The 24,408-nt window shown below is 43.7% G+C and overlaps 1 protein-coding gene across 5 annotated transcripts in view; it reads left to right on the forward strand.

The window, feature by feature from the left end:
* vps9d1 (VPS9 domain containing 1) overlaps positions 1 to 24,408 on the forward strand; it is a 98,444-nt gene that overhangs the window by 57,941 nt on the left and 16,095 nt on the right. For 4 of the 5 annotated variants that reach the window (XR_013576960.1, XM_078544539.1, XM_078544542.1 and 1 more), the window contains one exon: positions 18,494 to 18,598. Coding sequence is in view for 4 of the 5 variants with exons in the window: in XM_078544539.1 (XP_078400665.1) it covers positions 18,494 to 18,598 (105 nt within the window). In the remaining variant the exon portion in view is untranslated. Of the gene's footprint in view, positions 1 to 2,941; positions 3,093 to 18,493; positions 18,599 to 24,408 lie in introns of those variants that run through there. The other variant, XM_078544541.1, reaches the window with a different exon arrangement.

The raw sequence follows: 24,408 nt of genomic DNA on the forward strand, positions 1-24,408 counted from the left end.
AGGAGAAAAATGCCTTTTCCATTCATAGCCCAAATGTTCAATGCTTTGTACATAATGGAAGTCTGACACAGGGAACAACAAGGAGGAATCATGCCTGTCTACTGATCAGAAGGAACATTTACCCACCCCAGCCAGACTATCTTGCTCGATGCCAGAGGAATTGTGTATGGACACTATGTTTCAATGAAGAGTCAACCACCTAGAAACATGCTTAGAGCAAAATAGGACATGTGACAACAACTCATGCAAGTATAAAATGCATTGTAGGTCATAACATATCAAAAAAAGGCTATTTCCCAGGACATTGTATGGAAGGACTCGACCACAACAAGAATTAGGAAGCAACTCCAAATAACGTTGTGAACAGTATCCACAGAAGCAACTTGCCAAAACTTGTTCTTCTGGTTTTGCTGATAAAGGACGCCCTTGGCCAAACTCTAATTCCACACTGCCTTGTCAGTGGCCATGAACGTTTTATAGTTTTATAAGTTGTATGCTTGTCATTTCAGTCAGGCACCACCCAGAGTGCTGCAAGGGCCTGCATTTACCAGGTCATAGATGCCATATTCCATCGGGCTTTTGCGTTAATCAAGTTTGACATGTTCCCAGCACAGCAAAGGGAGAGTTTTGGATTTCTAGCTTCCTGAAAGTGGTTAAGCCCCTTTGATGGAACCCATTGCCTAATGAAGACACTGAATGATGTACCTGTTACATACATAAACAAGGAGGGATTTCAAACATTAAATGTAATGAACCTTTGTGATGACCAACTGCAGATCCTAAATATCAATGTAGATAATCTCGGATCTCCTCATGATGCCTTCTTTCTCCAGTACTCAGACTTACATTAGTAGGTTACACCAAGGACCTGGATGAATATTAGGCAGCAAGGGCTACCAGCTGAAGAATGTCAATGACACCCTAGAACAGGATCAATCATGAAGCACAGGAGAGATACAATTGTGCACGTGTATGAGTGCACCACGTGGTGGAGAGGATAATCCAAGTGGTGAAACCTTGCTTCCTGTGGCTGGACAGATTTTCTAGTATTCACCTGTCAAAAGTGGTGAAGATTCTGGTGGTCTGTTGCATGTTGCACAAGTTTGTTCTGCAGGAAGGACTGACCCTTAACTCAGCAGATAAGATTCGAGTGAAACGGGACAACGTGAAGAATCCCAACATGGATGTTGCTGGTGCTATGCTTTGCGGAACACCTGAGGAAGTCACAGCTGCAGTGGGCAAGGTGGTTAGAGATCACCAATTCTGCATTTGGTACAGTCATGAGAGTGGCAAGATGCCTCCTCTCAATGTTGCAAAAGAACAAGCAAGATTAAAACAGTGAACTGAAGCAGTAGATACTCATTGCAAGATTTTGGAGGAGTTATTGCTAAACTTTATATAAACATTGAGGTGCTTTAGTGCAAGATTTTAAATACAAATTGAGTTCACTATCTATTTGCTACATTGTGAATAGTTGTAACATTTTAATGGTTGAAAAAATTTAAACCAGCTTAAAATAACTTCAGACTAAGAGCACAGCAGCAACAAAATCAATTATAATGCAAGCAACCATACAATAAATATTAATCTCAATAAATAACACATTTCAAAGATAGAAAACATCAAAAAAAAAGTACCATCACATCCATGCCAGTAGTTCACTGTGACAAGATAAGAGTAAAAGGTGGTGCACTCTCCAAGAGGCGGCACTCTTTTGCCTCCTGTGCCTTGCCTTTCCTTGTAGCCTGACCTTTCTTGTACCAAAAGAGGGACAACTTGGGTGCTTTGAAGACCAGATACAATTGAGCCTGCTTTTCACTTCTGAAATGTGTGGAGTACATACAGAAGATCTTTACAAGCAATTAGGCCCATTTCCAATGACGATTAAATTTTACAATCAGCTGTCTTTAGACTGAACCCTCATCACTCCATCCGTAAACAAGCTATTCCAATCATTGTATCACCCATAAAAAACCTTTTAGGTATTTGTTGCATTAGCAACACTTCTAAGAAATCTTAGGCCAGGATTTTATGACCCCTCCCACCTGGCGGGACATTACGGTCCCGCCGAACTGAATTGGAGATTTAAATGGCTCACCGCATTCGCTGGGTGGAGAGACGCCGCGGCGGGGCCATAACATCCTGGCCTTAATTTTAAAATTTCAAATAACTGTACAAAGCCAATCAGATTGTGTTAAATCACTCAGTTTTTTTCCATTGTTTTTGCTACTCCATGAGCAGAATTTTAGGGGCCCTTCCCGCTAGGTTTACAGGCAGGGAGCCTGTAAATATCCTGGCTGGCCTTCCTGTCACCTCCCCACTTGCCCCAACCTGCCCACAATTTTAAGGGGACGTGAGCGAAGCACCCCCCTCACCCCAGTTGAGGCCCCCAGTTTTTGGGCACTACACCTAAGGGCCGCTTCCCGCCCGGCCTCGATTTTTGAGAGCTCAGGTGGGAGAGATATGGGGAGGAGATCTCCATCATTAGCCCCTTTTCCAGATCAGGCACCCACCCCACCCTGGCTTGTTCTTGCCATCAGGACCCCATGGTCCACCCCTCCCTTCCTCGCTGTAGGACGCTGGACTGTCCTGTGGCCTCCAGCCCTGTCTTGTGAGACTACTCCCACAGGCTCTACTGGGATGACAGATCTGCCAGCTAGTCTGATTGGCCAGCAGCTGCCTGAGGCGAGACTTCCTTCTTTGCGAGAGGCAAAAGTCCTGCCTCCAGCCAATTAACGTTCCATGTTGCATTAAATGGCTGTGGGACTGCCACAATCGATGAGGATTCATTCCCCACTGACTTTTTCAGTGCTGGGGTGAGAAACCCCGCCATCCAAAAAACATTGCCCATTGCACGATGCACGTAGCACAAAAATAGTTTCACCTCCTGCCACACTAACCTGCTAACTTTTGATGATGTCCTAAACTTCTTGTTCCCCAGAAGCTACCAGCACCTCGCCTCTACCTCATAGAGGAGTGTGTTGAGATCTTCATGTTAAAATGAGATGAAAGTGACTGCCCTTGACATCAAGGCAGCATTTGACCGAGTATGGCATCAAGGAGCCCTAGCAAAACTAGAGTCAATGGGAAACACTGCTTGGAGTCATACCTAGCACAAAGGAAGATGGTTGTGTTTGTTGGAGGTCAGTCATCTCAGCTTCAGGACACCACTGCAAGAGTTCCTCAGGATAGTGTCCTCGGCCCAACCATCTTCAACTGCTTCATCAATGACCTTCCTTCCATCTTAAGAATTAGTGCGGATATTCGCTGATGATTGCACAATGTTCAGCACCATACATGACTCCTCAGATACTGAAGCATTTTATGTCCAAATGCAGCAAGACCTGGACAATATCCAAGTTTCGGCTGACAATGGGCAAGTGACATTCGCACCACATGAGTATCAGGCAATGACCACCTCCAACAAGAGAGAATCTAATCATCACCCCTTGATGTTCAATGACATTACCATCACTGAATCCCCCACTATCAACATCCTGGGGGTTACCATTGACCAGAAATTGAACTGGACTAGCCATAAAAACACTTTGGCTGCAAGAGCAGGTCAGAGGCTAGGAATGCTGCGATGAGTAACTCACCTCTTGACTCCCCAAAGCTAGTCCAGCATCTACAAGGCACAAGCCAGGAGCGTGATGGAATACTCCCCACTTGCCCGGATGAGCGCAGCTCCCACAAAACTCAAGAAGCTCGACACCATCCAGGACAAAGCAGCTTGATTGGCACCACACCCACAAACATTCACTCCCTCCACCACTGATGCACAGTGGCAGCAGTATGTACCATCTACAAGATGCACTGCAGGAACTTGCCAAGGCTTCTTCGACAACACCTTCCAAACCCACACCACTACCATCTAGAAGGACAAGGTCAGCAGGCAGATGGGAACACCACCACCTGGAAGTTCCTCATCAAGTCACTCACCATCCTGCCTTGGAAAGATATTGCCATCCCTTCACTGCCGCTGGGTCAGAACCCTGGAACTCCCTCCCTAACAGCACTGTGGGTGTACCTACACCACATGGACTGCAGCGGTTCAAGAAGGCAGTTCACCACCACCTTCTCAAGGGCAACTAGGGATGGGCATTAAATACTGGCCCAACCAGCGAAGTCCACATCCCCTGAATGAATAAAAAAAGTTGTGACATTTTTTGTGTTGTCTCTTTTTTCTACAAGTTAACTCATGGTTTTTAAAAAGTGAATTTGCGCACTTTTTAAAAAACTGTTCGTTTTCCTTTGCTCAGCTTTTTACAGTTTTCCATTTGACTTTGCTATTTTATTAAACTCTTTTTAAACCCTCTGCACAATTCAAACTAATATTAAAGGTCATTCAAATGCTGCCCACCTCTCAACTGTCCTGGCTGAATTTGTGAACGCGGCTTATCCTCCTGTCAGTTTTATCAGATTCTGTGGGCATGTCTTGTTTCTACTGTCATGTAATTGGACGTTTGCAGGCACATTATGGAATATTGCTCAGCTCCATGGGAGAGGACCCTGCGCAGAAATCTCTCTCCTTTATTCCCAAGATTTTGCATGAGGGTTGTTGAGTTCAGTGGGTAGTTTTCTTCTAGGTCAGCAGCAAGCACTGTCACTTTGCCACTGACCACAAAATCTGTGCTGTTATTTTAAAATTAGAGCTAGGCTGCTTAGGAGGAAAATCAAGAAGCACTTGTCAATGCCCGGGTGCAAATCTGGAATTCTCTTCCCCAGAAGGCTGTGGATGCTTTGAAGACTGAGATCACTAGATTTTGCTAGGCCAGGGTGTCAAGGGATATGGAGCAATGCTGGGATAAAGGAGTTGAAGTACAGATCAGCTATGATCCAATCAAATGATGGAGTAGGCTCAAAGGACTGAATGGCCCACTCCTGTTCCTATGTTCGCATGTACTACTGTACTCCAGGCTTCGCTTGTGGGTTTACTGTTAGTTGCGATACCTTAATATTGCTTGTTATAACGTTAGCTCCTTGCACTTGCGAGTCACCCTACAGTTCATCACTATGTGTAAGCTGCTGCTTATTTAATGGTCTGACCACTTAGCTGCAATGTTGTGGCGAATAGGGCTCAAAAGGTAGCCTGGAACAACTGTGTGAACTGTCACTCTGCCAGGTGAAAATATCTGCTTGCTGTATATGAACAAGGAGTAACAAGAGACAAGTCCTGAATAAGGTTTAACAGTTTTGGTTTCCCTGTTCCTGAATGTTTGGTCAAGCATCATCATTCCCGATAAGTTACTCAATGCGAAGGACACATATAAAAACAGAGTAGCAAGAATTATAAAGTCACAAGGAATGTTTGAACACTAAAGGAATGAAAGCTGTTGATTATCACTGCTTCTGTGTACACTTACAATAATGGGCCAGACTTTTCAGGGAAGGTAGGGTGGGGGGTGCTGTTTGACGGCCAGCTTCGCTGTCTGACTGGACTTCAGGATGTCAGGTGTGTGTAGGTTAGTGTGGAAATCCTGAAATTGCGCCTGTCACTCAGGGTTCCAACACAGACTGTGCCATGCCCCCCAACCGCACTCCCAGAGCCGACAGTCGTGAAATCAGTGGTAATTTCAACTTTTGTGCTCTTGTATCACATTTGAAACCGCTGAAAAAGTTACACCTTGTTCAGTTAGTTGTAACGTGTTTCTAATGACACTTTTCATAAAAATTGATGAAAACAGAATTACCCCTGAAAAAAATAATGTTATATTCTTGGCGTGCTGTGATATGATAAATTAGCAGATTTTTTAAGCTAAATTGATTTTAGATTTTTTTAAATAATCTTTTCCGCATATTTTACTTTCTCTCTTCACCCCATGTGTATGTCCTGATCTTTAATTTGCTCTATGTAAAAAAAAAAGTTACTACTTTTTGTTTCCTGGTTGGATCTCTGAAATCCTTTAATGTGATTGGCTGCTTGGACAGCCTGATGACATCACTGCAGCTCCACACTGAGAAATTTCCAGTCAACAACGCTGCAATTAGTTACATTACCATGATATTCTCACCAGAGAGATCACTAGATCACAAATTCTGGGCCAATATCTTTTCATTGTGTGCCACTCTGCACTATGAAAGACAGATCCATCTATTAGCATGAGATTTCTGATTCTCAAATAAGTGGATATCTCCATCTCAAGTGTCAGCAGTGACTCAACACTCTCAGCTTTGAGTCAGTAGGTTGTGGGTTCAAGTCCTGCTTCAGGACTTGAGCACAATGATCTAGGCTAGCACTTAGGGAGTGCTGCACTATTGGAGGTGCCTTTTAGATGAAACAGTTAAACCAAGGCCCTCCAGATGGTCACGAAAGATCCCATGACACTATTTTGAAGAAGAGCAGGGGAGTTATCCCTGGTGTCTTGGCCAATACATATCCCTCAATCAATATCATAAGAACAGATTACCTGGTCATTTTTGTATTGCTATCTGTGGGAGCTTGCTGTGTGCAATTTGGTTGCCGAGGTTTCTACATTACAACAGACACCAGTGCAAACATATAAGGTCTTCATTGACTTTAAAATGCTTTGGGATATCCAGTGGTCATGAAAAGTGCTATATAAATGCACATCTGTCTTTCTTCAACAATAAGACTGCTGCAAAATACAAGAGTGTTAGTAAACCTGCACTTCTATTCCCAACATGCTGTGAATCTGGATGGAATTGCTAAACTTATTTCTGGCAACAGCCATCCTGTGGTATTTGAGTAGAGTATTTAAGTGCTTTTGCGTTTTAAACAGGTCCTTGCAAAACCTTTTTTTTAATGTTTCACTTGGAGAAGGGAGGTTACTGTCATCAGCAGTAGAAACTTATCTGTGAAATGGGACTACTAGGAAGTAGTGCTCACTTACTAGCCAATTATTTTAATGTCGATGTGTTTATGAATGTTACATTAGTTCAAATATAAATGGGATGCTAACTCCATGGAGAATTATTATTGCCATTACTTAACCATTGAGCTTCATACCTGGCTTCCGACATAAGCTAATGCTAAGCAAAGATTTGGAGAATTTAATATAATTTATCCTGATTAATGTCAGTGACTGATGGAGAAATGCCTTCAATTCTGTGAAGTGGATGTACTGAACAGTACCTCCTTGACTGATGTAACATCAGTGTGTCAATTCTTTATTGGCAGTATAGATATTTGCAAGGTTGGATGGAAGAACCTGGACAAGAATTTTGTTTGTATATTAAGGTATGTGCAGAGATCAGAGTAGAATTTTGAGTAAGTTTAAGTACATGTTTTTTTTTATATTCATTCATGGGGTGTGGGCGTCGCTGGCTAGGCCAGCATTTATTGCCCATCCCGAATTGCCCTTGAGAAGGTTGTGGTGAGCTACCTTCTTGAACCGCTACAGTCCATTTGGTGTAGGAGCACCCACAGTGCTATTAGGAAGAGAGTTCCAGGATTTTGACCCAGCGATAGTGAAGGAAAGGTGATATATTTCCAAGTCAGAATGGTGACTGGTTTGGAGGGGAATTGCAGGTGATGGTGTTCCCATGTGTCCGCTGCCCTTGCCCTTCTAGATGATAGTGGTTGTGGATTTGTAAGGTTCTGTTTAAGGAAGCTTGGTGAGTTCCTGCAGTGCATCTTGTAAATGGTACACACTGCTGCTACTGTGTGTCAGCGGTGCAGAGAGTGAATTTTTTGTGGATGGGGTGCCAATCAAGCAGGCTGCTTTGTCCTAGATGGTGTCGCATTCCATAAGTGTTGTGGGAGGTGCACTGATCCAGGCAAGTGGAGAGTATTCCAGCACACTCCTGACTTGTGCCTTGTAGATGATGGACAGGCTTTGGGGAGTCAGGAGGTGAGTTACTCGCGACAGGATTCCTAGCCTCTGACCTGCTCTTGTAGCCACAGTATTTATATGGCTAGTTCAGATCAGTTTCTGGTCAATGGTAACCCACCAGGGTGTTGATAGTAAGGGATTCTGCAGTGGCAATGCCATTGAATGTCATGGGGCAATGCTAATTTGCTGTCTTATTGGAGGTGGTCATTGCCTGGTCCTTGTGTGGCATGAATGTTACTTGCCACTTATCACAAGACTGGATATTATCCAGGTCCTGCTGCATTTGGACATGACTCTTCAGATACTGAAACAGTCCGCAAATGGTGCTGAACAATGTGCAATCATCAGCGAACATCCCCACTTCTGAATTTATGACAAAAGGAAGGTCATTGATGAAACAGCTGAAGATGGTTGGGCCGAGGGCACTACCTGGAGGAACTCCTGCAGTGATGTCCTGGAATTGAGATGATTGACCTCCAACAACCACAACCATCTTCCTTTCTGCTAGGTATGACTCCAACCAGCAGAGAGTTTTCTCCCTGATTCCCATTGACTCCAGTTTTGATAGGGCTCCTTGATGCCACACCCGTTCAAATGCTGCCTTGGTATCAAGAGCAGCCGCTCTTACCTCACCTCTGGAGTTCAGCTCTTTTGTCCATGTTTGAACCAAGGCTGTAATGAGATCAGGAGCTGAGTGACCTTGGTGGAACCCAAACTGAGCATTAGTGAGTAGGTTATTGCTGAGCAAGTGGCACTTGATAGCACTGTTGATGGCCCCTTCCATCACTTTACTGATGATCGAGAGTAGATTGATTCTGTCAGTAATTGGCTGGGTTGGATTTGTCCTGCTTTTTGTGTACAGGACGTACCTGGTCAATTTTCCACATTGCTGGGTGTATGCTGGTATTGTAGCTGCACCGGAATAGCTTGGCTAGGGGTATGGCAAGTTCTGGAGCACAACTCTTCTGGGCTATTGCTGGAATATTTTCAAGTCCCATAGCCTTTGCGGTATCTCGTTCTTTCAGCCATTTCGTGATATCACATAGAGTGAATTGAATTGGCCGAAAACTGCTGGGGACTTTGGAGGAGGCTGAGGTGGATCATCTACTGGGCACTTATGGCTGAAGATTGTTACAAATGCTTCAATCTTATCTTTTGCACTGATGCATTGGGCTCCCCCATCATTGAGGATGGGGATATTTGTGGAGCCGCCTCCTCCACTGAATTGTTTAACTGTCCACTACCATTCACGACTGCAGCCCTGCCAGATCCAGAGCTTGGATCTGATCCATTGGTTGTGGAATTGCTTAGCTGTATTGCTTGCTACCTTTGTTGTTTGGCACACAAGTAGTCCTGTGTTGTAGCTTCGCCAAGTTGATACCTCATTTTTAGGTATGCCTGGTGCTACTCCTGGCACGCCCTCCTGCACTCTTCATTATTATGAGTTCTCTTCTCCTTGAATATCATATTCGCTGAAAGTAAATTTTGAGAAGTTGCTGACACGTCAAGTTATTTTCAGTTTTCAACCTCATAAACCTTTCTTTCAAATCCAGTGCAGGCTGAGGAAATCAAATGTAAACTTCAAATTAATGTTTGCATGCTGTGTTTTTGTCTCCTCCCAGCATTGATTCATGTTGGCGTACAGCTTCTTAAGTGCAAGTACCCTCTTGTACCACACCCTTTATTGGCACTACAGTTATTCATTGTGCATTTAAGTAGTCAGTGCCAGCAGACAATTTGATCAGTTGGCCCTGATCTTGTCCTTGCCCAATGTCTGTGCACATTTTTCAGTTGAATGACTGTTTCGGGATCATTAGTAATAACATAATCAGATTTTTCCTCATTTGCCTAAGAGTAGTTGTAGCATATTGCCTTCTCTTGGCATGGAGATCAGTCGACAAATAGCTAACAGGAAAACTTGCTGAAACTGGGAATTCTAAGTTAAATAGAGTGCTTGGGAAAAATTCTGCTGCTGTTATACGGAACATGTGCGTTCAAAACTATATAGCCCTCGATGTTTTCAGTAATTGTTTAGTGAGGTGTATAAATTAATTTCTCACTGTATAAAACTTAAATTGGTCTTGCTTCAGGCTACAAACAAACCTCTGCTTGCATGATACAATGAAAGTGGGAGTGTGCGTGAGTAACTAGCTAACCACAACTTAAAACAGAAACATAAAACCTTCACCCTCTGTCACGCATAGCTATTGTTGTCATTGTTTTTCAATGTTTGCTTATCAAGCATCTATGCTTGTATGTCTTAAGTATTTTGGCTGCTGCAATAATTGTAATTCGTGGCTATGAGATTATTTGACGCAGTTCTCCTGCAGCAAGGGAATCCTATCTAATTTTAAGCAGTTCTTGATCAAACTTCCATAAATTCTCATGAAATTTGTGAAAGTTGAAAGGCAGGATAGGTTTGATTAACTAAACAGCATTCTTTTTCTTCTTAGTATCAGTTACTGTGTGTTGCGAAAGCAAGTGTCATTTTGAAAAAAATCCAAGTTATCTTCTACATATTTCCTATCTATTGGTTTCTAATTTTGCTGGGAAATAGTATTTGTGTATGATTTCTCTCCTTTCTCTCTCATTCCAAGAGAACTGCAAAAGGTTAGGATAAAGGAAACTATACCAAATCTAAAAACCAATACTTGCTGAAGAATACTTGATTCCCTGGCTACATATGAATGTCTGTCTTTATTTGCTTACTCTTCAAAGATCAGGCCTGCTTTATCTGATGAACAGTCAAATTTAACAAAAAAATAAGTATGAAACTGATAGCTTGACTTTTGAAAGAGGCAGAGCATTAATTCAAGAACCTGCACCTTCAGTGGTAGATCTGTTCTTGGAATACAGAAACCCTATATTCAAAAGCTGCTGTACAAAATGCAAATTATTATATCCCAACAATTAGTAGTGACCAAGGAAACACATAACCTAGAAAGCAAGCAAAAGCTCAGCATCAATTTCAGAAAAAACTGACAATTGAAAAACAGGTCTGAATATAGTACATTGAAAGTATGGTGGAATGCAGGGCTGTTGTTATCTTTAACATTCCTTCCCTTAAATTGGAGGAACATAGGGCAGAATTTTCAGTTTGACGTGTGGGGGCAGGCCCCGCACGCCTGGGTGTAAAATTACACCGGTGATGTCGGGCAAGCGTCTCGATGTCACCGTGCGCCATTGCGATATTTCACTGGGCGGACGCACATGCCATTAATTAACGGGCCAGTTAAGGCCCCTTAGTCGTCAATCGACGGCAATTTTTAGGCGCCTGTGCGATCTTCGGGTAGGCGCATGGGCACAACAGGCAGGCGGGTAAGAGACTTTTCTATGAACCTCATCCACGGGCGGGATAAGAGGGCTCAATCTGCTTTGTGAAATATTTATTGGAGAAAGTATTTTAAACTTGCCTGTGTGATCTGCAGTAGCTCAGAACACATTCCAGCAGCTTTCTCTGTACTTTGAACCTTCAGGTCAACACTCTGCAGTCAGGAACCTTTAGCGGGCCTACAGTTTTCCGGAGGCCTCCCCTTAGCCTGGGTATGGAACCTGACATGTCCACTGGAGGCAGCTCCTCTGAGGAGGAAGGGAGGGCTAGAAGGAGGAGGAGGCCAGGAGTGCACATTCAGCCTCCAGGGGAGCCACCTTTGGGAGTACAGGTGCAGGGCCAAGAGGTAGTCCAAGGTGGAAGGGGCTGCAGAAGACGCCACTATCCTGCTGCCAGGGTATACAGGCGGTGAAGCAGCTACCTCAATATGTCTGAGGTGCAGTGCCGAAGGAGGCTCCGACTGTCAAGGGAGACAGTCAACTACATCCGTCAGATGATTGGCCCTGAGATCTCTCCTAACTGTGTGGGTGGACATCCCATGCCAGCGGCTCTGAAGGTCACAGCTGCCCTCAACTTCTTTGCCTCTGGCTCCTTCCAGGGTGATCTTTGGTCACAGGGTGGGTGATCTTTGCAGTGTCTCCCAATCAGCTGTCCACACTTGTGTCAAGCAGGTCACAGACGCTCTGTTCAGGCGTGCATTGACCTTCATCCACTTCCGCTGCGACCAGGCAAGCCAGACACAGCGAGCCAGAGGCTTCTAGGCCATTGCTGGCTTACCCCGTGTCCAGGGTGCTATAGACTGCACACATGTGGCCATCAAGGCGCCAGCAGGTGAGCCCAGTGCCTTCGTCAACAGGAAGGGCTTCCACTCCATGAACGTGCAGATAGTGTGTGATCACAGGATGCTGATTCTACAAGTCTGTGCAAGGTACCCAGGCAGCTCCTACTACGCCTACATCCTCAGACACTCCCAGGTGCCGGGGCTCTTCAGCGCTCCAGCCTGGCTTGATGGCTGGCTGCTGGGTGACAAGGGCTATCCCTTCAGAAGGTGGCTCATGACGCCTCTCCGCCATCCAATATCAGAAGCTGAGCAGCAGTACAATAGGAGCCACGCTTTCACAAGGGCTGTGGTGGAGAGAGCCATTGGTCTTCTCAAGATGCACTTCCGATGCCTGGACTGCTCAGGGGGCGCACTCCACTACCCCCTAGATTGTGTGTCGGTAATAGTGGTTGCATGCTGCGCTCTACACAGTCTTGCGCTGGAAAGGGGGGAAGCAGTGAACGATGAAGATGTCGATGCAGTGTCTGCTGCTCCACACGATGAGTCCAGCACTGATTCTGAGGATGAGCATTCACAGGGAATGCTGAGGGGGTAGACGCTGACTTGGGACTACACCAAGGAGGCAGGGACTCCTGGGAGGCTTTAATCCAATGAACCTTCAGCTAACACAACACAAATGGATCAGCAGGACCAGCTTTGCCTGGTGCATCCATACTCGGCACCTAAGTGCAAAATCTGCCAGGTCACAGCAGGAACTAAGGGCCTTGGCCATGTATTTGAATGTCCAAACAAACACTCATGACATTTTTCTTAAACTTACAATGCAGAACAAACGAGCCACCCTCAGCCATGGTCACGCATCTGATTTTTAATTTTAACATCAGATGTTCTCCCAATTGCCAAACAATACTGTAAGCAAGCAAAAATAAATTATAAGGACCTAATCTCAAGCCTACAAAAAAGCACCGGTGAGAAACCGGTGGTGTGCCTAATGTGCCTTACGTTTCCATTGGCTGGTGCTATGTCTTGGTGCTGCCCCATTGCTTGGAGTGGCATCTGAGGCACTCTGCTGTCCTGTTGGCCTCGATGACCTTGGCAGTCGTTCTCTGGCCCGTGGAGCCTGTGCTCAGCCCGCCTGGGAGGAATCTGCCAGTTCCATGGCTGACATCTCCCCAGTCATCGCAGCCTCACCGGATGAAACGGTCACTGGGAGAGGGGCGGAGGAGCTGATGCCCTCATCCGGAGCGCCGTGAGAGGAGCCCGCAGATATGACAGGCAGCTGCTGCGTCGACGTGAGGTCGCCTCGGACCTCCCTGCCCACCGTGGATGGATGGGCAACAAGCTGGGAAGCTTGAAGCCCACACCATCTCCCACATTGGCACTGACCAGCTGTGGCCAATGGCACTGTGAGGGCTTGCAAGTCTGAGCGTAACCCCAGGAGGACCTGATTGTTCTCCTGGAGGTGCCTCTCCACAAGAGTCGCCACTCTTCATGGAGGAAGCATGAGGCTCATTGCATCAGTGATACTCCGCGTGGACTCCTCCACCACGGACACCAAGCAAAGTATAGTCTCGTGTATCACTCCCAGATGCTCCCGCACACCCGGCCGCATTTCCTGCAGCTGCTGCATCGCGGACGACTCCAGAGGCACATCATCAGGCACCGACTGAGCATGTGCCTGGTCCCCTGTAATCCTCCGACTGCTGATGCCATCGGCACTCTCTGTCTCTGCCAGCTCCTCCAGCGATTGTGAAGTGCCCTCTCCACTGTGCCCCGGGACACTAGCCGATGTTCCAGTGCCCACCAAGGTGCTCGTATCTGCGCTGGTGCCTGCCTCGCGGAAATGGTTGACATAGGTGACACTTGAGGGCTCTCAGGTGTGAGAAGGGGCTTCTGCAGCTCCTCCTGCCGGCCATGCTCTGATGATGCTGAAATGAACAACAAGGACAGTGGATCAGTTAGCGTGCACACACTGACACACTTCACCCCTTTCCCTCAGGCTCATTATGCGCTCAACCTTCCAGAACCAATGGACACGAACATTGGTGGGGTGGTAAATAGTGAGGAGGATAGCCTTACATTACAGGCGGATATAGACAGGCTGGTCAGATGGGCTGATGAATGCCAAATGGAATGTAATGTGGATAAGTGTGAGGTGATGCACTTGGGCAGGACAAACAAGGCACGGGAATTCATGATGAATGGTAGGACCGTGGGAAGTAACGAGGATCAGAGAGACCATATCGACTGGTCCCTTAAGGTAGCGGGACAGGTACATAAGGTGTTTAAGAAGGCATATGCCATACTTGCCTTTATTAGCTGAGACATAGAATATAGGAGCAGGGAGGTAATGTTCTAACTGCAGAAAATGCTGCTTAAGCCACAGCTATAGTTCTGCGTGCAATTCTGAAATGCGCTTTATGGGGAGGGATGTGATTGCAGTGGAGGGAGTGCAGAGGACATTTATCAGGATGTTGGCTGGTCTGGAGAGTTTCACTTACGAGGAGAGATTGCATACACTGGGGCTATTTCCCCTGGAGCAGAGGAGATTGAGGGGTGACATGATTGAGGTGTATAAACTTATGAGGGGCATAGATAGGGTCGACAGAAAGGAATTTTTCCCTTTGACGGAGGGATCAGTAACCAGGTGGCATAGATTTAAGGTAAGGGGCATGAGGTTTACAGGGTATGTGATGAGCAACTTTTGCGCACACAGGGTGGTGGGAACCTGGAACGCACTGCCTGAAAGGGTGGTGGACGCAGAAATCCTCCAAACATGTCATAAGTATTTGGATGCACTTGCGATGCCATGGCATACAAGGCTATGGATCTAGTGCTGGGAAATGGGATTAGAAGACTTAGGAACGTGTTTGACCCGTGCATCCTCAAAGGGCCGAAGGACCTTTTTCTATGATCCACACCTCTGACTCTATCAGTCTGTGACTGAGCAATGTTGCAACAATAACAAATTAAACAATCATCAGTGCAATGGATGTTGGGAGGACATTGTGGATCTCAATGTTGGCCTCAAATACCTGGCCGTTCCACCCCAGCCTCACTGACACCAGTTGACCTGGGTGCGTGGTGCCTCTCAAGCTCAAGGGCAGCCTGCTCAAAGCGGCTTAATATGAGGAGGTGAGCCTGGCCGCCTCTAGTCCTCGCACGCTCCGAGGCATTATGAGCATTCTTCCCCTGAGAAAGAGAGAACACCATTCATTGCGGCAATTTGCATATGGAGTCTGCATGCGCACGCCGCACCCCAGCCACAGTGGGCCATATCAGGCCTCCAATGCCTCCTCTCCCCACTACTGCTGATCATTCACACAAAGGTGGTACGCCTGCTCCCAACATCCCCAACTGCCACCTTGGACACATGCTGCGTCCATCACTTTTGGAACCACACAGTCTTTGCTCCCATGGCAAGGAAGCGCAACTATGTGCAGTGTCGAGGGCAGCAGATGGTTCTTGTCCACAACACCTTGAGGATCCCCTTCCACCATCTCATCACCCTGACTAGGACATGTGCTGGAGTTCTGAGTATGCGCCTAGCTGCATCTCCTGCAGGTTGCCCCCAGACTTGTCATGTGCAACTAAGAGCAATACATGGTGCGGGGGAGAACTCTTCTCCTCATGAACCACTCAGGCTGATCTAAGCATGGGTACTATCTGCTTGCCCACCCAGCGTAGGAAAAATGCCCAACATAATTCAATGCAGTCACGACAGTAAGGCTGGGGGGGAGGGGGGCGGGGGGTCAGCCTCAAAGGCTAAGGCTACCTGCTGGGTTAAATGCCCAATGCCAATATGGTACTCACCCTTCTAGAGCGCAACAAATTGTTGAAGCGCTTGCGACACTGTATCCAGGTGTGTTGCACCACGTCGCGGGAGCTCACCACCTCCGCCACCTCCTCCCAGGCACATTTGGTCATTGTGGTGGGGGGGGACTTCCCCCTCCCTTCCTGGGGGACCAACACCTCCCGCTGTGCTGCCACCTCCTCCAGGAGGGCAGCAAGGCATTCATCTGAAAAGCAAGGGGTGCATTGGCCCCCCCCCGCTGGCCTACCCTGCAGCCTGCCCTGCTCCTGTGGCAGACCCTGCAGCCTGGCCTACTCCTCTGCCCTTCCCTCCAGCCTGGCCTGCTCAGCCGATCCCCTGTGGTGCGCCCTTGAATTGGCCATTGTCACCAGCCTACTGGAGGCTGCCAGGCCTTATTTTAAACACGTTGCCACTGGACTCAACGGTCTGTGCACGCCCGCCACTGCCCGCACACTCCCGCTATCCATGGGAGTTGGCAAATACGCTGGGCGGGTCTTAATTGGCCCATACCCGTTCCCCCCCGCCCACAACGGAAAAATTCTGCCCATAAAGTCAAATACAGTGATTGAAAGCCATAAGATTTATTTGCATGCTACTCCTCTGACACTTTCCTCTCCATCCCCTTGAAATATTCTGCTTTTTTCACATTTGGTGGATTTTCCCCATTTTGGGGAATTGATCCATTTCCTTTCTTCTTCTATCCCAATTCCCTCACACCCTGTGAAACCCCATCATACTAGGTTAGCATGTTGTTATGAAGAAATAATAAATATTTAACAAATGAATGTATAAATAATAAACAGTAATGAAAATTTAATGGTGCTATTAAATTTTGATGCTTTCTTTTAAAAAAAACTGAAAGCTTCAACTGACCCTTCTGAAGGCCTCCTCAATGCATTCATCACTTGCATCTTTGTCCTGTTCCAAGCTCTACCTAGCACAAGCTCTCACTTATCCAATCTCAACTAACTGCATTTATCCCCTATTAAATACCACTCACCCTAGCTCTACCCACATATGGCTTTTGTCTTATTTTGTCACCACTGTGTGATATTTTAAAGTAACTTGGGTAAAGTAAACACTTTTGCATTTACAGCTCATTTTACTAAGTTGATGGAGTAGCAGGGAAGCACATCATTCAAGTCCTCTGGAGGTTGTGACCACTTCCAGTTGCACTAAATTATTTTCTACATTCACTCTGAACAAAGTAACTTAGCTTCTTATCCCACCGACCCACCCCATTTATAGTCATTCGTTAGGTAAGGCTTCACTCAGTAATGCAGTGTGAATAGAATATGTGTTAAAGAATCAATGTAATTTTGTTCCCCACCAAGAAAGAGCTTGGCTGTAACCATAGCTGTGGTCCTGCTCTCTACCACTACCCCCGCCATTCCTGATAACCAATCCAACAGTTTTGGGAGTGGGTAGGGGTGGCGGTCAGTTAGTAGTGTAATTATAACACTCTCTTCACACTCAGTAGACTTCTCTCAACTATTCTATCAAAAGAAAACACTGGCACTAAGGCAATATTCTCAATTTCTGTGCAGTGTTAAGAATTAACAATGCCAAATATATTTTAATTCAAAAACATAGCAGTTAAATACAAGTTCAGAATTCATCTTAAGCATTTAAGGAGTGTCCATCCTCTCTCTAACCAAGCATAAAGGCACAGATTACCACAGACATTAGCAGCATTCATATTTCTTTGTCAGCAGACTTTGCTTACACAGGTATCAGGACATACAATATGGTGGAAATGGGAAAGAATGGCAAAATATTTGATAGTAAAAACACTAAAAGATAACATAAGTATAAATAGCCTCTTAAACAGCTTTTGAAGCAGAGAGGTGGAGAATACGTGATATTGTGCAAGCTCAAGTTTGTACTTTCGTATTAGTTTGGATGCCTCATTTATTCCCTCATATGTCGATTGTATGACCATAAATTCACAGACTAGCTTTACTCTGTATTCTGAGGTAACCTGTATCTGACTAAGAACAGGTAACTTAGCACAGAGAGTTGAGATAAATCTACCATTCTATGAGGAATATCTACAAATGGATTTGTAATGTCACTCTAACAACTACCCCTTCCCCAAATGGTTGAATCAGTTGTGAGAAGGTCAGTAACTTGGTGGATACAGTCAGGGATTGAGCCAGAGATCTTCGTGGTCTCTGTTGTTCAGATACTCTCTTGATAAACCAGTCTTCCAATTCTGGACACCTGTGATTTAAAAAAAGTTTCCATGATCAAAAGCACAACAATAACCTTAGAGGTGTGTTCATTTCATAACTCTGTTTGTAAACCTTAGTGCACAGCAAACTGTGATAACTGTTGTCACTTGCAAATGATATGATTCAGACAGAAATAGTTCAACTCATCTCTTATCCCCCCCCTAAAAAATTGCACTACTGAATATCTTCCTGGAACCAGAATCTATTGGAGATTTTGACAGCAGGAGAGTAGCTGCTATATATAGAACCCCAATCATTTTCATACCTGCTGAAGATATTTATTATTTGTACATAAAAATTAATGTGTGTGTGTGGGGTCAGGCGGGAGGGGCGAGAAGGAGAGCGGATGTGGGGGAATATCTTAGACCACTGCTGGGTTCCTCATAAATAAGATTTTAAATATTGGAAGGAAGGGCTCATTTAAAAGAGAATGCAGGAGAATTGACTCAAATTCATTATGTTTAATATTTGTGAAAATTCTCTATTGCCCTGTTTTATGTCAATTATTTATTCTGCCTGTTTTGCGACTTTTTGCAGTGGTGCCGATGATCTGCTACCAATTTTGTCTTACGTTGTGCTGAAGAGCAACTTAACGCAGCTCATCTCAGAGTGTGCAGCTTTGGAAGAATTTATTCATGAAGGGTAAGACCATTATTAAGCAACTGCAGTTAAAAGACAGCATGATTTTTAAAAAATATTTAACTCTGATTGTTGTTTCTAACTAACCCAAAGTCTACAAATGAGGAAAGAATTTTGCAATTTTCCCTTCTTTAATTCAACAGCATTCAGGCTAATTATAGCATCCCTACATTTGGCCTGACTGAGACCAGCTAACACAGTAGTGCTTCGGGATCAAACCTGGAACTTCATTGGTCTATATAGTTCAGCAGTGCCTAACTTTTACTTTTTGGCACAATTCAAAAAGAAAGCCTATGGAGTTTAGCAAGCTGCTTTAAATTCCAGCATTCCTGACCTGTGCAGATGCAGCAGATGCTGGAAGATACTACTGTTGCTTTTTTAAAATTTCCATGTACTGAGGAAACAGACCTGTTATGATGTTTTCCCTTGACTGTTGTGTTGTATATTCTGGGGTTAATAAGGTAAGTGTAAAATAGAACATAATATCTGCCTAATTTGAGGTGACACTATCAACATTTTGGTATGGCACAAGATAGCTGATTTTTTTTAAGTGCAAATTTAGAAACATACGAACAGCAGGTAAATATCAGAAGTGAAATTAATGCTCAAAAGAAGTTAGACATTGCAAGCCCATTTACAGTCTGATGTGCTGTTGTTCAAAGTGAGATAGAATCTTAAAATAGGCATTTTTAAAAAACCAAAATGAGAGAACTTCAGTCCAAATAAATGAGATTTTACATACAAACTTAATTGCATTCAGAAAGTGAGCATTAACTGGGATTCACCTGTTCTTCTATTTTTAAGAACAGACTGAAACTGTGGTTTTTGGTTTTGGAGGTGCATGTTTGTAATGTGTGCCTCTGTAAATAAAAGTTTATAAAGTGTGTAAAGATTAAGCTCCAGTTCTGGGATAGAATATTGCTCCTGTTCTGTGAGCTTCTGCAACACTTTGGCTGGATAACCTGAAACAAAATGACTCAGAACCATCCCATTTCTAGCAAAATACATCCATTTTTAGGTTGGGATGAGTTTAAAGATCTAAACCAAACTGCAGTTGTAATGGTTGATATTTGTTTCGATTTTTCAGATCACACAATTAGTGGTGAATTAACTCAGCTCAATTGAAACTGGTTTGGCAGCGCAAGTCAGAATCCGGCAGTAATAGATTCTGTCTGGCAGTGACTTCTGTTGTAGTCTGCTTCGGTTCCTCTCCTGTTTAATCTATTATGTGATTTTGGAGGGGAGTGTTTTTTTTAATATCAGAACTTATCCTTGTGAGTTCTTTGACAACGTGATCAAGTTTGAGCTTGAAAAAGATGCATTTTAAAGTTGGTAAATATAGTATTGTATATTAGGCAAGGAAATCATGCATAAACCATGAAAGGGTACAATTTATGAGCTCAACTGTAGGATTTTATTTTGTTTAGTCAAAATCTGGTGCTGAGCACAAACTAGGCATAGTAATAAAAACAAAAATCCTGGAAATACTCAGCAGGTCTGGCAGCATCCGTGGAGAGAGAAACAGAGTTAACATTTCAGGTCGATGATCTTTTACCAGGGTGGTAGAGGCAGAAATCCTCATCGCATTTAAAAAGTACTTGGATATGCACATGAAGTGTCATAACCTGCAGGAGCATGGACCAAAAGCTGAATAGTGGAATTAGACTGGATAGCTCATTTTCAACTGGCACAAACATGATGGGCCAAATGACTTCTGTCTGTGATGCATGGTTCTATGATTAACCATTGAGAATCCATGATGGAAAGTTTTGAATTCTTAAATTGAACAGTGCAGCATTGCATGTTGAATTTCAGCTTAATGTGCTTATGGTTCAAAATACTCTTTTTTTTTGCAAATAAACTTGAAATTTGTATGGATTTATTTTGAAGCTTATGTCCATTTTTAAAGATCCACTGATCTATGAATATTAATGGTTTGTTTTTCCAGATTATGTTTTAATTTTTTCAAAAAAGCCTTCAAGCAATATTTGTGGTTTATCACTTTGAATGTAAATATGGCTTACAATCCAAAATACATGGTGAAAATTGAGGTGGGGAAGCAATTGTCTAGCCAATTTGAGCTGTACTCAGGCCCAGCTGGAATGTGTTAATCTCCCTGATGGATTTATGTGTTACGACACATGAAAATGTTATTTTAGGAGAAAGGAAGCACAACTGTCAGGGAAATTTAAAATCAATCGCTTTGGAGTCTGAGTTTGAAACTGGCAAAGATCAAAGGCAACAATATTCCATTAATGACTGAAGGGTGACAGCTGAATTGAAAACAAGCAGTCATCCGTCAGATTTGCGGCGAATATAAACCTCCAGCACATCATTGACATATTGACATTTCTGCTCCAAAATGTCCCAGAATGGGACCTGAAAGAACAGAAATGCCAATTCAGATGAGGAGTAAAAAGCTCTCCCAACATGTAATATGTGTAATAATCTGGTGTAATACAAAGGGCGCAGTGTTTGTAATCCATGTTTGTATATTTGGAGTGTTTCTACTTTATTTGCTTCATAAACGATCACAGCCACCTTGAATCTAAACATAGACGGACCCATGTCTATGATTTGATTGAACAGGAATATTTACTGTGTTATGAATATCTACAAAATGTTGAGTAGTTTAAGTTTTTAAGTGGCAGACAAAAGCTTTCCATAAGCCACTTTGCTAGTTTTTCTTCTGTTTTTCTTCACTACCTTCCCAACTTTAAAAGCCTAATTTAAACCTTACTTCTGCAACTGCGTTTTCAGCCCTTATTCTAAATTTTTATTTGTCTGGGTTCAGCTGCATTTTTGTATACCTCAGGATGTTCTACTCCTTTAAGTGCATTATGTAAGTATAGGTTTTGAAGGTAGCAAGGTGTACTATGCAACATCTAGATATAGAAACCAGAAGATATTATTCCAATTGAAAGAATCCTTACCAAGCCATGATGAAGATGCTGGTTTTAATACCTGTGCTTACAGAATGATTTGAGTGGTGGTACCAACAGATTGTTTTCAAAACAGTTTTTTTAAAATTTTTGAGCATAGAAGAGGCATATGGTTTATTTTTTGTCCTTTATCAAAAAAAATTATATTGCTAGGTATAATTTGCACAGTTTGTGTAGAACTTTTCAATTATATTTTTTAATATAATAATGCAAGCCAAATGGCAGGTTTGTGCTCTTTTATTAATAGGTTGATCTGATGGGGTAGTCGGAATGCATTGTCACCCAACTTTCTGGCAAGAGGTTCAAAGTTTTGCAGGCAACGGAAGCTACCTACTATGTGATGCATCATGTTTTCGCCTGTCATTGCTCCAATCTCAGTCCATTTGTTGTTAAAACTATCACCCATTCTTTTATTACTTCCAGACTCAGTTGTTCTAATTCTGTCCAGGCCAGCCTCCATCTTGCACCTTCTACCTTCCATCCTCCAGAAATGTGAGCTCATTCAAAACTCTGCTGTCCGTATCCTAACTCGCACCAAGTCACATTTGCTCATCACCACTGTGCTTCCTGACTTACATTGACTCCCAGTTCCTGAACATTTGAATTTTAAAAAATTCCCTTATTCGTAATCCAGTCTCACCCCTGCCTATTTCTGTAACCTCCTCCAGCCATACAACCATCCAAGAGCTCTGTATTTCTCCAACACTACTTTTATGGCCATGTACAATTTCTGTAGCAACACCATTGCTGGCTGTACCTTCATCCACCTAAGCCCTGATATAGCCTTTTTGACATGGGGGTTGTCTAATTTCTAATTGTGCTCCAGGCATGTTAATTTTCTCTGTTCTCTGCTCAAAACCCAAGTTAAATATCTATTTTTGTCTACATATTCTATGCCTCTCAATGTTTCAAAATACTGTATTAGCTCTATCCTCAATCCTTTCTCCAATGTACAATAGTTTGCTATGTATCACTTTCATCGTTACTTAAGTCTGCCAAGTTCCAAAATCTTCATTGTTCCTTATATCTAAATTTTTCCCAAGAGCGTGAGACTTAAATTGTAAATAGGACACAGCTCCAGACCAGTAGTATCCCCTCAAGTTCTGAGGTGGATATTCATTTCTGTTGCCCCTACAGTTGCAGTCACAGTCTTTTCAAAGGCTAATCAGGAAAACACTTGTTAAGCCGAGGTGCCTTATTCATAGCAAGCAAATATGCAGAGCAAAAATTATGATCATATTCATTTAGTCCAATCAGTACCACTGCTCTATGATAATGCAAAATAATGAATATTGTCAGTTTTTATTGAGCAGCTTAATTTAATTTAGTTCTCAATTATCCAAGCTTAATTATCCAATTACCGGATTCCAAAATAACCTAATGAAACATTTTAGTTCAGACAACATTTTAACCATAAGGCAAGACAGGAGTTTTGAATGACAAATAAAAAGAAAGCAATATTTTAAAATAGAAAAAAGTATGCTTACCAACACAGAACAGACTTTTACAGCTTCAGTTGGATGATCAGGCGGCTGAAGTCTTAATCCTAAATTTCCTCAGGTTCCTTTTGTTGACAGCAATTCTTTGAAATTCAGCCTCTAGAGCATCCAGTATTTGACTAGCTAGCAAGATTTCACTCAGCCTCCACTTTTAACCCCTAAATTTCTATTACTCCATCTCAAATCAAGTCTGTCGTAACTTTGCAATCGATCAAGTTTACTGTTGGATTGTTTTAATTGGAGTTGAACTACCTACGTACATTGTCCATCTGGAGGATCAGTGTATCTTTCATAGTGTCTTTTCCTATCTGTCTTTGCACAATTGTCTATTGTCTGGCCTCATCTTAACATGGTCAAGGTCAGAGTGATGCTGAATTACACACAGGGCAGAATCCTGAACCAGTACACAGGGCAGAACCTTCTAGTCCCACTAGCAGTGGGATGTTTGGTGAGTGGGGGATCTTGTTTGACATGAGGCCAAAAATCAGTTTCCCAACATCGGGACAAACTGTAAGAATTCTGTTCTCGGAACTTTAAAGATGGGTTAAAGGCAGGTCAGGCTTCCCAACAAACAATGTTGGGAAGCCCTTTTGTATGCATCAGCATGTTATGCATACTCATTAAAAGGCCATCTCGCCAGAATTAAGTCCACCCCTTCAATTATAACTTAAACAAGATACAATTTTAATGACCCAAGTTTCGGTATTACACGGCAGTTAATACCACTGGAGAGAGGGGTTCTGATTAGCTGGCAAGTCAACTCTGATTGGCCAAGGTCCTGCCATAATCAGTTCACGGAATATTCTGTAAAGTTTGGGTATCCTTCCCTAAGAGAAGGTATACTTGCTGTAGAAGCAGTGCAACGAAGGTTCACCAGACTGATTCCTAGGATGGCAGGATTGTCAAATGAGGTGAGATTGGGTCGACTAGGCCTGTATTCACTGAGTTTAGAAGAATGAGAGAGGATCTCATTGAAACGTATGAAATTCTGACAGACTGGATGCAAGGATGATCTTTTCCCAGGCTGGTGGGGTCCAGAACAAGGGGTCACAGTCTCAGGATATGGGGTAGGCCATTTAGGACTGTGCTGAGAGATTTCTTCACTCAGAGGGCGGTGAGCCTGTGGAATTCTCTACCACAAAAGGCTGTGGAGGCCAAGTCACTGAATATATTTAAGAAGGAAATAGACAGATTTCTAGACACTAAAGGAGTCAAGGGGTAAGGGGAGAGAGTGGGAGTAAAGCATTGAGATAGAGGATCAGCCATGATCATATTGAATGGTGCAGCGGACTCAAAGAGCCGAATGGCCTACTCCTGCTCCTAGTTTCTATGGCCAGAATTTTCCCGTTGGCGTTTGGGAGCAGGCCCCGCA

This window comes from Cetorhinus maximus, chromosome 6 (assembly GCF_964194155.1).
Source record: "Cetorhinus maximus chromosome 6, sCetMax3.hap1.1, whole genome shotgun sequence".
Taxonomy (NCBI): Eukaryota; Metazoa; Chordata; class Chondrichthyes; order Lamniformes; family Cetorhinidae; genus Cetorhinus; species Cetorhinus maximus.